The 15,149-nt window shown below is 37.3% G+C and overlaps 2 protein-coding genes across 2 annotated transcripts; one reads left to right on the top strand and one right to left on the bottom strand.

Moving 5' to 3' along the window:
- The first annotated feature begins 3,604 nt into the window (after positions 1–3,604).
- On the top strand, positions 3,605–6,442 carry LOC133732429 (actin-binding protein wsp1-like). The gene is made up of 5 exons (XM_062159974.1): positions 3,605–5,001; positions 5,100–5,225; positions 5,525–5,694; positions 5,779–5,983; positions 6,079–6,442. Exons 1-5 carry the CDS (start codon positions 4,342–4,344, stop codon positions 6,247–6,249), a joined length of 1,332 nt encoding a protein of 443 aa, XP_062015958.1. The 5' UTR covers positions 3,605–4,341; the 3' UTR covers positions 6,250–6,442.
- A 2,966-nt stretch (positions 6,443–9,408) lies between these two features.
- Positions 9,409–13,815, bottom strand: LOC133728133 (sodium/calcium exchanger NCL-like). Its single transcript, XM_062155544.1, has 7 exons — positions 13,327–13,815; positions 11,992–12,177; positions 11,181–11,362; positions 10,904–11,049; positions 10,540–10,807; positions 10,161–10,466; positions 9,409–9,909 (listed from the first exon to the last, which is right to left on the bottom strand). Exons 1-7 carry the CDS (start codon positions 13,745–13,747, stop codon positions 9,661–9,663), a joined length of 1,758 nt encoding a protein of 585 aa, XP_062011528.1. The 5' UTR covers positions 13,748–13,815; the 3' UTR covers positions 9,409–9,660.
- Positions 13,816–15,149: the final 1,334 nt, after the last annotated feature.

The raw sequence follows: 15,149 nt of genomic DNA, 5'->3' as shown, positions 1-15,149 counted from the left end.
TTAAGAGTAGGCCAACAAAAATACGACCATCTGGATGAGGTAGCGAAAAACACTTCCTCCATGCTCGACGGATCCTAAGAGAAGCGTCGCCGCTAGGGTTCTTGAAAAGAGGGAATCGGAAACAAAAGCCATACGTACGACCGACTACTATCTTATGTTAGTCAAATGCAATCAATTGCATTTCAAATGGACTCCATTGGAGTATATCCATTATGCTCCTTATTTATATTTTTGGTCAAACTTGTTAAAAATAGTTAAAAGCTATATGAGCTACTTTTAAGAAACCACCAAAATGTTGTTCTAACCATACCTATTTAAAAATGTATCAACCTTTCAAAAAAAAAAAATGTATCAATATCACGTGCATGAAATTCAAATTCTTCAACAGGAATAGATCTGAAATAGGGCAAATTATCAATGATTGTAAGTCATATTTGACATCTTTACACTCTATTCAGGTCAGACATATCTTCTGTGAAGCAAATGCTGTAACTAATAGACTAGCTTGAATTACATTAGTGATGTTTGGTTAGATGAGTCTCCTATTATTATTCAGAATGTACTCTACGAGGATTTCTATACTAATGCTCGAGCTCAAGGCTCTATGTCCCCCTCGATACATGATATTAATTTTATAATAAGTCAGGCGTGGGCATCAGCCTCCCAGTTTGGCTGGGTTCCAAACCACTTCAAAAAAAAAAAAAAAATTCAAATTTAAAAACACACTCCACAAAAATAAAGATGTCTTCAATCCAAATTGTCATTGACTAAGAGGGGAGATTTAGACTTAAAACTTCTCTCAAAATTAAGTCCTGACAAGATCATATTTTCATCACATTTGTGAGTCACAACTTCAATGAGTAAAAATCTTATTATTTATTCTCTATGTTGTGAATGATTCTCAAAGAATTCTTGAAGATCCTAACTTCGAATTAGTGATAGAAAGAATTTCTCGAATTAGTGACGGTAATGTGATCTATTATTTTCAAGTTATTGGTTTTTATGGAATGGATGTTCTTCTAAATTTTCTCATCAAGATGAGAATCTGTCATGGTTTTGTATCAACCATTTTTTCTCATCCTTTACGTCTTTCTATATCTACCCATAACCCATATAGATGGTTTTTGTCCATTTTCGATCATCCGTAGCCCATGGTTTTGACAACAAGCAACTCGATCAATGCCTCATTTTGTTAATTATGGGATGATTGAGAATAACATGAATCCAATATAGTGATACATTCAACTTGAAATAGAATCCAGTTTTGTCATATTACATCCTAAAATTGAATTTGTCAACAAAAGAAAAAGAAAAAGATCAAATCACGCAAGGAGAATCATGAGGTCATCAATGAAGGACTCAATATTAACCTCATATCATCTTCACATCAATGTGCTAAAAGATTACAACTTCAAGACGCAAGACCCATAATTACTTACAATCCCACAAACTGGAGAAACATATATAGGCATGTGCGTAAAGACCTAAAAATAAATGGTTTTAATTATGGAAGTATTAAAAAGGAGGATCATGAAGGCAATGCCCGTAATCGATCTTATAAAATGAACCGTTACTCTAAACTTACTCGGCTTTCAACCATGACGGAATTAAACACATCGGATTCCTAATACCATAATATTGCAATAATTCTGTATTTCTTTTTCAGGCATGCATATTTGATTATTGAATCAACAACCAAAAAAGATCAAGAACATGAATGAGATCACACAACCCAAATGGAGAATCTTATTGATAGATGGCTTGGGAGGAGAGGAGGCCTTATATTCTGTGTTATCCAACAAAATCTTTGGCTTCCTTATGTGACAATAGAAATGGTGTCATGGAGGCTCCACTGTCCTTCTCACATTGGTGGGTGGTGCCTGGTTTTCTTGAAGCCAGCCAGTTTTTCTGTTTTGTTAATGAAATCATTCTTCAACTTGGGGATGCCAAAGTGGGTCCTTCGATAAAGGTAGAGATAGGGTTTGCTCATTTGAGTGTGTCACGGGAGAGAGATTTGGGGATTCAATTATGGAATGTGTTTTCTATTTCTGTCTCATATTATCGAATTTATTGCAATTTCCCTAGATAAATTATGTGCCTGGAACTGAAATCTGGGTTTGGTTCATTGTTGTCAAATTTTTTGTTTTGACTTTTGTATCTATGACTCATAAACCAAAGATCTAAATAGAATCTAGCATGTCATAATTTGGTAGAATATTCTCATTTCTAAGATAGATACAAACTTAATTAAAACCTCAATCTATGCCCTAATCATCATTCATTTTGAGAAGATTCTCATATTCTGGTTTTCTAACTTGTCATTATATATTGGTCGAAGGACCTGACTAGGAAAACATAGTAATTTTTCAAGGCTAAAAGATCAAGATTAAGAATAAATAAGGTGATACTGAATATTCAATCAGTAATTATTTGAAGAAGAGACATATTGTTGTTTCTTTTTATTCGGAGGAGGGTTTCAAACTCTTTGTTCATAATAAGCAACTATTTGGCATATTGTGGTTTCTTTATATTTAGAGGAGGGTTTCAAATTTTGTGGTCCAGCTAATACCATGAACGAGAAATAAAGTAATAGCTAATTAGTAAGGAAGACAATCTAAATAGGATCTAGTACATTCTACTTTTGTAAAATATTCTCATTTTTCATGATAGATTGAACTCAATTAAATCGTCAATCCAAGTCCCGATCACCATTAATTAAGTTTGAGAAATTCTCATGTTCTTGTTTCTTTTAAGTATATTCATTAGTTTGGTCGAATGACTTGACTAGGAAATACAACAATTATTAAGGTTAAATGATCACGATTACGAATAAATATAGGTGACAATAGATCTTCTATGAGTAACACATTTTGCTCCTAAAGAGTAAATACTTGAAGAAGAGGCATACTGCGCTTAAAGAAGAAAAAAATATTGGGAGATTAGACGATATCCAAATTATGGACTTCACCTAACATTCTAAAGTTCTAGATGAGAAATATTAGAAGATGAATAACGAATCAGTATAGCCATTAGCAAATAATGATAATTTGGCCTTGAAATGAGGCTTGATTCATTGTCTCCTTACACAACTATTTTTTTTTTTTCGAGAAATCCTTAACAACTAATTGATAAGGTAGACAACCATAAGCAAATGAGGATAATTTGGCCTTTGAAATGAGGCTTGTCCAATGCCTTTCAAATTACCTTGCAAACCATATATAGAGGTTTGAATTATTATTCGAACAATTTCATTTTGCAAGTAGGACTTCATTCATAACCCATTTCCAAATGTTAATGTATACATGCCTCTGGCAATTTTCACTTTCAAGAAATGTAAATATGTAATGCCTTGCAACTCACTACATGGACCACGGTATTCACCGTCCAAGAATCCCATGTACCACATTTTCACCTTCTAAAATCCCCCATGTTAGGGATTTGGTGGTGAATTCCATGTTAGGAATTTCGTGGTGTATTCCATGCATGCAGATATAGCATGTGTCGGTGTCAGAAACAGTTTCACTGGGGTCCCATGAAGTCTTGAAAAGCCAGCCATAGATACCCAAAAACGAAACAACCCAACAATGGTGACAAGTAGGGTTGGCTTGTAGCTCCATTTGGTAAGTAATTGGAGAGAAAATCTGAGCTGATCGAGTGGGCTTTGCTTGGTGGGTGAGAGCTTTAGTTTTTACTTGTCATGATGGAGAGAGAGTTTAGTGAGAGCTAGAAATCAGAGAGAACAGAGCTCACAAGAGTCGGTCTAGCAAGGAAACGAGGAGTGGAGCGAGAATTTTGGCGACAAATTTGACAATATATTAGTGCTCTAGATTTGCACATATGGTTTGAATTTCGAAAAAATAGTTAGCAAAAAGGGAGAGATTTTTTGGTCATAAATTTGCATATATGAGCTCCTCTCTCGTCTCATTCCATCTGATCTGTCTCTCAGACAACCAAACTAGATGTGAGAAAAATCTGAAATCCCACTAACTGTGTTTTCTCTCTCTCAAATTCCTCATCTTTTTCCAATTTTGTTTGTGCTAAAAACGTGCCTAGGCTCTTGGGTTTGTTCCCCTCTCTCTGCGAGATTTTGGGTAATCTTAAATTCCTCCCACACAGAGATCAGTTTGTTTTCAAATCATGGTTCTTCAAAATCCAAGATTTGGGTCCTTCTCTCTCCAATCTTTGTTCTTTCTTTCATAACTCAAAGCACATAATGAGATTTAAAGGGTAGGGGTAGAGCCTGAAGAAGAAGCTCTCATGCTTTCTTTCTGGGTTTTTGATTCCACATTCATTCTTGCAATCTGTGTGAACTTGTAGGAGTGTAGATGGAAGATAGCAAAAATGGGTAAAGAGGAAATAACCCAGAAGTGTACTAGTCCTACTGGTGGCTTTGGTAGATCCTCAAATTCCAAAAAGACTAATAAGCAAAAGAAAGTGCCACAGAGAGGTTTAGGTGTGGCTCAGCTTGAGAAGATCAGATTAGAAGAACAGCAAAAGAAAGCTGCTTCTGTTTTGACATCACCAACCCCACCTGCCTCTAATTCCTTACCATCACCAACCAAATCATCTCCATGTGTTCCTAATCCCGCTCCAATTAGACATTATCAACCACCCTCTTCAATCCCATTTCCATCTCTGCCATCACTGGATCTGCCCTCACCAAACTCGATTTTCAGGCCACCCAATGCCGATGTTGTTCGAAAGCCGAACAGTATTAGTACTGTTCCATTGCCTAACAAGGGGACTCATGGGTTTGAGATTCCGGGACATGGAAATGTTGTTGTTCCCAACTTGTGGAATCCCAATTGTGAGTACAACAGTGCTGATCTCAATAAGGAGAGTTCATCAGGAATTTTGGATCCCGGATTCGCATTTCGGCGTAGTTTGAATAATTTGCCTACTTTCGATAACTCCAACGCGATTTGGGCTCTCCCCAATTTTCCACAAAGAACACACCAATTTCATCACCAACCACCACCACCACCACCTCCTCCTTCATTGGTAAGAATCATATTATTTTTAAATGGGATGAATAAATGACTTTCTGTAGTCTGATCTATGTTTATTAGTATTTTGACAAGGAATTTTGGTGTGTGTAGGTGAATGTCTCATCAGCTACTTCATTATTGTCATCATCATCTGTACTAAACTTTCACACAGAGCCCCCTTCAAACCAAAGCTATCACAGCAACTATACTACACCAATGTGGTCAGAGGAAGAAAGGGTATGATCATCTCTCTATATTTAGCCATATGATTGTTTCTCTAAGTAATGTACTAGTAATTTCTTGTTTTTTTTTTACCATAAAAAGTAGTATACAAGCTGTTTCTGATCAAGAAAGGCATTACTATGATACTGATCCGCTTAGATTCTGTGAATTATAGTCTGTGTTTTGTATAGAATAGTAGTTGTATTCTGTTGCCTTAACTTGGATCTGTGTGGAATTTGTATCTGTTAATTAGGAGGTACCTAAGAGATTGTTCTATGTTTTGATTAACGGGGACTAAATTTCAATTGTAGTAGATGGTTGCCATGAAAAGGCCATATCCCTTTTCTCACGACAATGAGGCTCCCTCAATCAACTTCAAATTCCCAACCTTTGCTCCTCCTCCTATGAGGACAGATGAAACAACTTCATGTGGGAACAGAGGAGGCACCTTCAATTTAGACCCTGACGGCAACACAATCTTCAGGTTTGCAAATCTTCATCTTTGTGATCCATTTAAATCCCCCAGTACATAGCTTCCTTACATGGTTTTCAGTTGCACCATTTTCAGAGAAGGCTCTACCTGCTCAACTTCGATTTCGGAGTCCAATTCGAAGATTAGCATAAAAGAAAATGGGAGTGTTAATGGAGATTTTCTCACACTTGCCCCTCCTACAACTAATAGGACATGTCCGAGCCCAAAGTTTAATTTTCCTCCAGCTTATCTAGCATTCCATAACCCTGAAGTCCCCGATTTCGCCTCATTTCCTTATAAAGTAAGATACATCAACAGATACACTCACTTTTCATTCACTAGTTTGCTTTAGTCTTATCATCTCATTCTCTAATTGCTTCTATCAAATCGTTACAGGGAAGTTCAGAAGATACAATTTTACAGTCAGGACCAAGTGGTTCAACTCCACAACAGGCTTTCTACACCTTCATCCCACCAGCAAAATCACAAATTGTTAAACCAGCAGCAACCATAAACAATTGTAATGGTGAAGTAGGAGAAACTGTTGATCTCAATTTGAAATTATAAATGGTCTTATAAACTTTGCCAGGCTAGTTGTTCTCCATTCAGTGAACCATGCATAGGAAATTTTTTAGCTTTTCATAAAGTTCTGCCGAGTAGGATAGATGTCTAAATTTGCATATGTAAGCTTGAGCATTGTGAAAGCGTGGGAGAGTTGATTAAAAAAAAAAATGGAGATTTGTCTGTTTGAGTTGTTACACCACTTTTATGAAGCCAGAAGAGTGGTCGGTTATGCTTTGGGATTCTGTAGTTTATGGTTTGGTTTCTTTGGTAGGGGGGATGATGGATGACTCAAGGCACTGCTTTGCTAACAAACTCTTACATGTGGATTGTAGAGGATCTGATCGATTTGGTTTGTCCTATCTTCCTTAGTGGGGATCCATAGATCTGACCTTCATGAATCATTATAAATTTATAATCATGGACTTTGGGTGTTTTTTCTTCAACTTTTTTGGCTAATTGGCAAGGAGAAGAGGAGGAATTCGAACTCAAATGGGGTAAATACAGGCTCACAAGCAACACAGTTACCAGACTGGAAAAAAAAAAAAAAAATCGATTACATGCAGTCCACACTCCACAATATGAATCTTTAATCTGGTAGAAACTTTACTAAATGAGATTAAGAATTGATACCTAATCTTGGGCCATTGTCCTCCTTACTGTGTTAGCGTGTACCGCTCAAAAGTCTTTTTTTTTTTTTTTGTAAGTGGGAGGTTATGAATTTTCCTCATAAAACTCAAAACATCAAACTATGGAAGGGGTTATTTATGTTTAGTGTTCAGAAGTTAGAACATCTTCTCCTTGGGAGGTCATGAATTATACTAATAGACCCAAAGCGCTGAACCATGGAAAGGGATATCTAGTGTCCAGAACCTTTTCTTTTCCTCGGGAGGTCATGAAACGTTGAACCATCGAAGGGCTGGGATATCTTGTGTTCAGAATTTCCTCTTCTCCTCACACTTTAAAAATGTATTAAGAAAAATAATAAAAGAAGGCGGTGTGTATTAAGAATATAGGTTTGTATATATGAAAGTTCTCCTCTTTTAATAATGAAAAGAAGACATACAAAAGAAGACTTGATTAGGAATGAAAGAACCAAAACTCTTGGTCGCGCCAACTATGACAATCCTAACGTGTTCATTGTGACCTAGCAGAACGCTCTGCTAGGGTTTGTGGTGCGGCGGCCATTCTTGGTGGTCGTGTCCTATACCTACTCCATTCATGGAGAAAATCTCAGGCTTTTGCCTCTTCATCTTCGTCTTCCTTGTCTTCTGAGGCAGTGCGTCTGTTGAGCGGAGGTTGGGCGCTGATGGGGCTGTGTTGGTGGGCCAAGTTGCTGTTGGTACACCATCGGAGGGATGCAGTGATTACTAGGAGGAGTGGGATCCGGGGAGCAGTCTCGGCGATCTCAGGGTTTTGGGGCAAGGTCTTGCTGCAGATACGGTGGTGATGGGGGCTTGGTCGGATCGTTGGTTGACGGATAAGGGCGGAGGGGATCTGGTTTCTTCTTCTGCTGGTGGCTTTGGATCTTCATCTGCGTGGGGCTACGACGCTAGGCTAAAGAACGTCGGATTTTGGTGCGAGGTGAGGGGATGGGGTTCTGGTGGTGATGGTTGAGCGATGGGGTCGGTTTGTTGGGACTTCGATGGCGGTGTTCTGTTCGTCAGCGATTGCTATTGCAGTTTGGCATCCTCCATTGCAGGTCCTCGGGACGTGTTCGCCGGTGCTGCTGTCCAGCTCGTTGGCATCAGGATCCGGATTTAGGGGCTTGGAAGATGGAGCCGAATCTGGGATCCGGGTGGAGTTTGGTTTTGGCCTGCGGCCCACAATCTTTGTTGGGCTTTTTATGATTTACTAGAATGGATTGGGGCTCCTGTGCCTTATTGGTATTGGATCCAAGACCCAATTCTATGGTATTTGTTCGTGAAAGATCGTCTGCCAACATGGCCATGTTCTGACACCCTTGGCCGGCTTCGATCTTTAGGTGGGAGAGTGCCTTCATTCTTACGCCAAGTTGATTTTTGTCAATTTGTGCGTTGGAGTTCGATGGGTAGTCAAACCACTGACTACTCAATTCACTACACGGCTGCAATCCGTAGTGTAAAATCAGCGCTGCGTCTCGACGTTACTGCTCCTTGCGTTATTAAGTTTTTATATTTCATATGTATTTTTCTTTTCGGGCTGTTTTATTCCTTTCTTGATGTCTTTTGGCATCGTATCGTTGTAATCTTTCACTTTCAATAAATGGCTGACCTCCTTCGATTAAAAAAAAAAACTATGACAATCCTAGTGGTGGACAGACATGCGGATTAGTCATCATACTCATTCATTAAAATAATTATGATGTAAATATGTAATCATGAAATTGAGTTGAGATTAGTCATCAAGTAACCTATCATGAAAAAAATAGTGTCAAATAATACTTCTATGGGTAAATGGACAAAAACCCCTTCTATATACCTAACTAATTATGAAAAATTGTGATAGAAATTTCGTTATATATTTCGGTATTTTGTCACATACAACACATTCTAAAAATCATGTTCTACCAATGGTAAGATTAAGAAACATGAAATTTGAATAAAAATTGGGGCTTTGCATATATAGTTTTGCTTGTTGGGAGGTGATATGGGGGCACCTGTGGAATGCAATGGCATGCTGAGACATGTTAAACCTTGTCAATACCATCTTTTCTTAAAATTCTCCTATACTATGAGCTCACCATTTGTAGAGCATAATTTTCGAAACATTTTCCAGGTGACGAAATACCAAAATCTTGAACAATTTTTTTTTATAATTTTATTGCTTTTGAAGTTTAAAATTAATATGCGTAGTATCGAATTGCATTAGTTGGAGAAGTGCTTAAATGTCATTAATTGAAGGTGTAAATTTTCTGTGAGAAAATAAAACCATGCGATTTTGGCCAAAAATCGTGCTATATATAGTCCATAGTTTTGAGTAGAAATTATGGAGTTGGAGAAAGCTTTTTTTTTTTTTTTTTTTTAATTTATGAAAGTACTGGTTTCCAGTTTGGACGGAGTTAGGCCATGAACAGTAGTTTAGTACTACTAAAGACTAGGTTATGCAAAGAGAGCAGGGAGCTTTGCGCATTGTACCTAGCTGTGACGATCCAGGTGCATGAAGAAACCAAATCTGCTATGCCGATCAATGTTCAACTTTGCAGTTGACAAGTAGAAACTAGTTACTTACATAAATTGAAAAACATGCCTCATAATAGAATTCGATTCAAGTTTCCAATACTAACATGCCTAGAGAGGGAATTAGAAAACATGGAGCAACAACCTATGAATCTCCATATTCCAAAAACTTGCACTGTGAGGTGAAGACTACATCATCAACTATGGTCTTATTAGACAGCTAATCCAACCAGTACGAGACTAGTGCACTGGCAAGTCTCTATGACCAACCAAAAACGAAATCCAGAACATAAATCAGTGCCACCGAGAACGGATAGAGTATGAAAGCAATTGATGATGTCCAGAGAGGGAAGGTGGTGCGGAAACTGCCAAAAACACCCATCACTATGCAGACAATAAGAATGACAAGAACTTCTGCTGAGAAATCCCATGTTAATTCCCTGATGTAAACCAGGGCCAAAAATACAGATAGGCAAAGCACATTCTTCATGGTTACTGAGCCATACAACTGCAACAATGAACAAAGAAAGAGGTCAAATTTCAGCATTCAACGAAGATGCCATAAAAATGAAATATAGGTTGACAGCAGAAAAGCTACTTGAAAATTCAACTCATAAATACTTCAGGTCTGCAGCATTCTCATTTAAATTACAATAACTTATAGACACAAAACTGTTCTATATGTGAGGATGTATTATATATCTTGTCTGCAGGGTGACAAAACATAAGAGAGATGCGATAATTAAGTGGGATACAAACCTGAGAAAATGTCAAAGAGGCAGTTCGTATCTTTTTTCGGCTAGCGAATGTTATTGCAGACACACCCTCACTAGCAGTAAACAAAGGTAGTATAATGAATGAGATGAAGAAATTTGGAATGCTTGTGGCATCTGAGAAATTATCAACGACGTCGACCAAAGGTTCTGCCACTACAGCCGCAATAAGAGTTCCTACCAACAGCATTCCTACCGCTTTGAGGAAGGCCAACTTGATATTTTTCCTTTCCTCAATGGCCTCCTCACTTTGATCACCCGCCCCTAAAAGATCATGCTCTTGCTTTGTCCTCTGTAGATGAATTCCCCGTAGTTAGCAGATCACCATGGAAAAAAGTATTGAGTGTTTAATAAGCAAACCTTACCGAGTGGAAGTCAGTTAAAAATTTACGATCAGAGGGAGACTTGGAATTTGCTACACGCTTTGCAACATTAAGCCATTTTGAGACACCAATAAAGAATTCGTTCCTATCAATGCGAGAATCATGAGAAGTATCAAATTCCTGCATCAGTTTTTCCACAGCATCATCCTTATTCAACTCTATTTGATCAAACCGGACTCCTATTATAAGTGCTCTTAATTCAGTAGCTGAAAGATATCCATCATTGTCCTGATCAATTGTACAAAACAACCTAGTATACATATAATCAGAAGTTAGAACAACCTCTATTAATAACAAAAGAAAAGAGGCAACAGTGTCTAAATAAAAAGCAGCAAGAAATACTAACTTATCTATAACTTCTTTATTGGGTTCTCCATCATCGTCAAGAAGCCATCCCAATGCACGCATCTTTAGATGTTGTAAGATTCCTGATATAACATGCTTATGTTTTGCATAAGCAATATGTCTCTTCTGGACCCATGGTTGACACACCTGCACCAACAGTAATAACTCAAATATGTATAAAATGATTTAATTTATTAGACATGGCTGCATTTACTCCCAGTTCCTTTTGAGTGGGGAACCTACAAATCCAATGGGGCATGTATGAAAATCATATATACCTGATAAATGCAATATGAAACAAATAGCGTGACAGAGACAATGAGCGCAATCAAAACTGCTATGCGTCTTCCTGAGTACGAATTGAGAACCTGTGGTATTTGAACAATAAGGAATGGGATAACAGAGACAGCCATAATCCTTGCAGAATAGCTAGTCCAGATATCAGTACTGACACCAGAACCTGCAGTTACGAATAGTTCCATATGAATCAGGCATTTCTAAGTTGTGTCATTCCTTAAGTGAGAAACACAAGCATTTAAAAGACACAGTCGATCAGCAAGGCATATCTGGATTTCATATTACCAGTTCATAAAAGCTATTTTAAACTCTGATCAACATCATAAATTCATAATTAAGTTAATCATGAACTACTACTTATACATACACATTCCTTTTGGTTATGCTTTTCAAGCTGATATTGCGCTGGCTTATGTCTAAAAGGGTTGTTCTTTATAGTGGATGATGATCAAACAGAGCCAAAACAAGGTTGTTTAGGATCCAAACTCATCAAGAACCTAGTTAAGCCTTATTTCACTTTGTTCATGATAATATAGTCAACCTCTTTGTCAATGCTCACTATGTATAGAACGAATCCCATTGAAACTTGGGATCTTATACAGTTTTAACTGATGAATTAGTAGGTCAAGTAATCCAGTTTCTTTGTTCAAAAAAGCATTCGAATTGATTCCTGTACATTTCCATAGGATTACATACATTTCGAACATTTCCATTGTCTATCCGTCTCTATGACTATTTGTTTTAAATGGCAAGTGCTAAACAAAAATGTAAAATAAATTTAGATGGACATACCAGTGAAGTTAAACCCTTTTGTGTCCTCGTTATCTTTTGCTTTGGAATTTTCAATATCGCACTTGCCAACAACAACACAGGAACCCCATATTAGTGAAAGAACTAACACTGTTGACCCAGCAAGCAACCCAATTCCCACAGAGACCTGACTTTGAGCAGTTTCTGTACTCCCGGAGAGTCCGGATACTGAAAGTAATGGGGCAGTGAATACATCAGAAGCAAGTTAGAGCTAATCAGTAAGTACATTGACATCATCTATATAGGATACAAAAACTGATTTCAGCAAAGCCAGTTTTGGTTGTAGAATTTGCTTCAGATATCAGCAAGTACATTAAAATCATCTTTTGGTTGTAGAATTTGCTCAGATACGCAGAAAACAAGTCTAATCTTAGACTGCAAAGCCAGTTATCTAGATCACAGAGAATAAAGAGAAATTTTAGAAGTTATGGGCTTAGATTTCGATTTAGTAAAGGCACTTTGCTTTGTCTGAGGAACTTTTGCAATTGTACATCTCTTTCTTTTAAATCCTCCTTATTAAGTAGTTCTGAATTACCATATATTTGTAGTTCGAAACATCCGATTGGTGTTTGTGACCTACTTTGACACTAATCGGTTCATTTTGTGGTTTTTTCTCCATATATGCCACGTTTATGTGTAAGTGTCGTAGTAGTCGAGAGTCGAAATGACAAACTCGTGGTAGCTCCAAACTATATAAGAGACCCGATAAATGTAGAGACATTTGGAAGTGACAACAGGTAAATGTATTTGTACATACTACATACGCCCTAGGAATTGTATTCAGGCAGCGCATGTTTTAGTTAGGTAGCGCTTTTGTTCCCTGCTTTTCCACATGGGGTAATGGATAGACCTCACTGGCTATCCGATGTACTAATACTTGTTGTACTTATCTAAATTGCTTAATAATATGCAATTCCTTCTTCTCAGAAAAAAAAAAAAAAAAAAAAGTAAAGGTAAAAATAATTCAAAATTCAAAGTGAACAACTTTAGGAATATATTCCAATCAAATATAAAAGCATTGGTCAAAAGATTTCAACAAGGAAAAAAGATCAAAACTTTAAGTCCATATGATCCTCATTTGAGCAGGTCAATTTCTCTAGCGGACCAGACATTTTTAAAGTGAGAGGACAACCATAAAGCGAACTTATTCCTTCCCCCACTACACAAAAACACTACTGTGAGTCGACCATCACAAAATGCAAATGAAAAAAGGAAAATAACAAGTTAATTAGGATGAAGTTCCTTTATCCAGACTGTTTCATTTTCTCAAATATTATCAACAACCAATTTAACAGAGGATTAAGTTCGGAGACTCACCGAGAATGAGCATGGCATCGGGAAGAGAAGTGAGGACGGGGAGGAACAAGCCTCCGACGATACCGGGGCCGAGAATCTCAAGCAGAATCTCGCTGCCGCTGGAGAGCCATTTGGCCGCCGAATACATCAAGTAACCATAAACCAGCATGAGGAACATGTTCCCAACAACGGTGGTGGTGCATGGCATGAAACCATAGGTCTCCTCACACGTGGACTCCACAGATAAGGGTTTGAGACTGAGGAGGTAGGATGAGGTCTCGGATTCGGATTCGCGTTCGTTGACCCCATCGGAGGCTAGATCGGTTGAAGATTGACGGTAAGAGGTGAACCGGCCTTGGGCATTGCTACATAGGACTAGCAAGAGGAAGAAGAAGAAGAAGAAGAAGAAGAAGGAGAAGGGTACGTACGGTTTTATAGACATGGCTGGCTAAGCTAATTAATATGGCTTCAGTAGCCTCAAAGTATATATCTCCGAATGCCACTATAGCTTGGATTCTTCTGAAAATATCAGAAAAGGTAACCTAATAATGAATGTGAAACAAGTAATTTAAGATAGACATATGTGTGGCTTAAAACAAAACAAGAAAAATGTGGAAGAACAAAACTGACAACTGCAGACAACCACATGTTTCACGTCTGGTTTCAAATTTTTTTTTCCTGGCGGAAACAGCCACGGCTAACTGCCAGTAAGTACTAGTGGCCAACGGACTGAATAGACCGCTCAAGTGGATTGCTATATAATCAGCTCACGTGGATTGATTTTTTATGGTTTGAATTTTGCAAATTTGTGTAGATTCCGAGTCCAGTATAGGAAGTTCATGTATATCGAGCACATTTAAAGAAGTGGCATACCATTATTCTTATTTTGAGTTATATATAAGAGGTCTGCACAGTTAAGAGACAATTTTTAAGGGACTGTGAGGGACAAAAAAATTTGACGGTTGAAAACAAATACACAGTTTTGAGTTGTTATAATTTCAGCTTTTAAATTTAATATATGTAGTTGAGATGCATTTGTCTCTCTCGCATTTCCTTAAAATTGTCACTTAGGTAAGCAAGACTGTTGCATTCAATGTCTTTCTAAGTTGTATCCCATTTTTATGTCAAATAATGAAATTGTTTAGTGAATGTATTAGAGTGAAAATGAGGTTCTATTATTCATACCTTCAATTTTTGTATTTAGACCTCCTTTTTTTAAAGTGATGATTGACTTTATCAATTTATATGAAATAACTATTATGGACACAAAAGAGAGAACAACACTTCTCTCTCAAACCTCTATGCTATTCGACAAACCCAAAGTCTTCCTTCTCCATTTTTTATAATAGAATTTTGCAGACTTATGTAGTTCTGTAATTCAAGTCCAGTGTAGGAAGGTCTTTTTTTTTCTTGGCTGACAGTATAGGAAGCTTTTGTATATCGAGCATATTTAAAAGAGTGACAATAAAATAATTCTTGTTTTGAGTTGTGTTCAATGTCTTTCTAAGTTGTAACTCATTTTTGTGTCGATCGAATAAATGAAATTGTTCAGTGAATCTATTATGATGAAAATGAGGTTCTATAGTAAATGACAAAAATAGCTATGGAGTGAGCAAGTAAACAATAAATTAAATCTGGACTTAAAAAATTCAATGTTCAAATTCAAATTAATTAATTCTTTAGAATTTTTCTGATTTAAATAGTCATTGAAACGTTAATTAGGTATTAATGGTAACCAGTAGCATTCACCTGGGATGAAATCTGCTGTCCCCAAAAATACTGTGCCAAACCAGTCCCCATGCATTCATTGGTCCACAAAGAATAAAATATGGAACAAAAGATTA

This window comes from Rosa rugosa, chromosome 2 (genome assembly GCF_958449725.1).
Source record: "Rosa rugosa chromosome 2, drRosRugo1.1, whole genome shotgun sequence".
Taxonomy (NCBI): Eukaryota; Viridiplantae; Streptophyta; class Magnoliopsida; order Rosales; family Rosaceae; genus Rosa; species Rosa rugosa.
The sequence above is the reverse complement of the archived record's forward strand: the minus strand, read 5'-3'. Positions and strand labels throughout refer to the sequence as shown.

Coding starts and splice junctions, on each gene's coding strand:
- LOC133728133 (XM_062155544.1), bottom strand. CDS start 13,747: ATGTCTATAAAACCGTACGTACCCTTCTCCTTCTTCTTCTTCTTCTTC. Junction 11,363..11,991: donor AAAAGGGTTTAACTTCACTG/GTATGTCCATCT, acceptor TCGTAACTGCAG/GTTCTGGTGTCAGTACTGAT. Junction 11,050..11,180: donor TTTCATATTGCATTTATCAG/GTATATATGATT, acceptor CTGTTGGTGCAG/GTGTGTCAACCATGGGTCCA.
- LOC133732429 (XM_062159974.1), top strand. CDS start 4,342: ATGGGTAAAGAGGAAATAACCCAGAAGTGTACTAGTCCTACTGGTGGC. Junction 5,226..5,524: donor TGTGGTCAGAGGAAGAAAGG/GTATGATCATCT, acceptor CAATTGTAGTAG/ATGGTTGCCATGAAAAGGCC. Junction 5,695..5,778: donor GACGGCAACACAATCTTCAG/GTTTGCAAATCT, acceptor CACCATTTTCAG/AGAAGGCTCTACCTGCTCAA.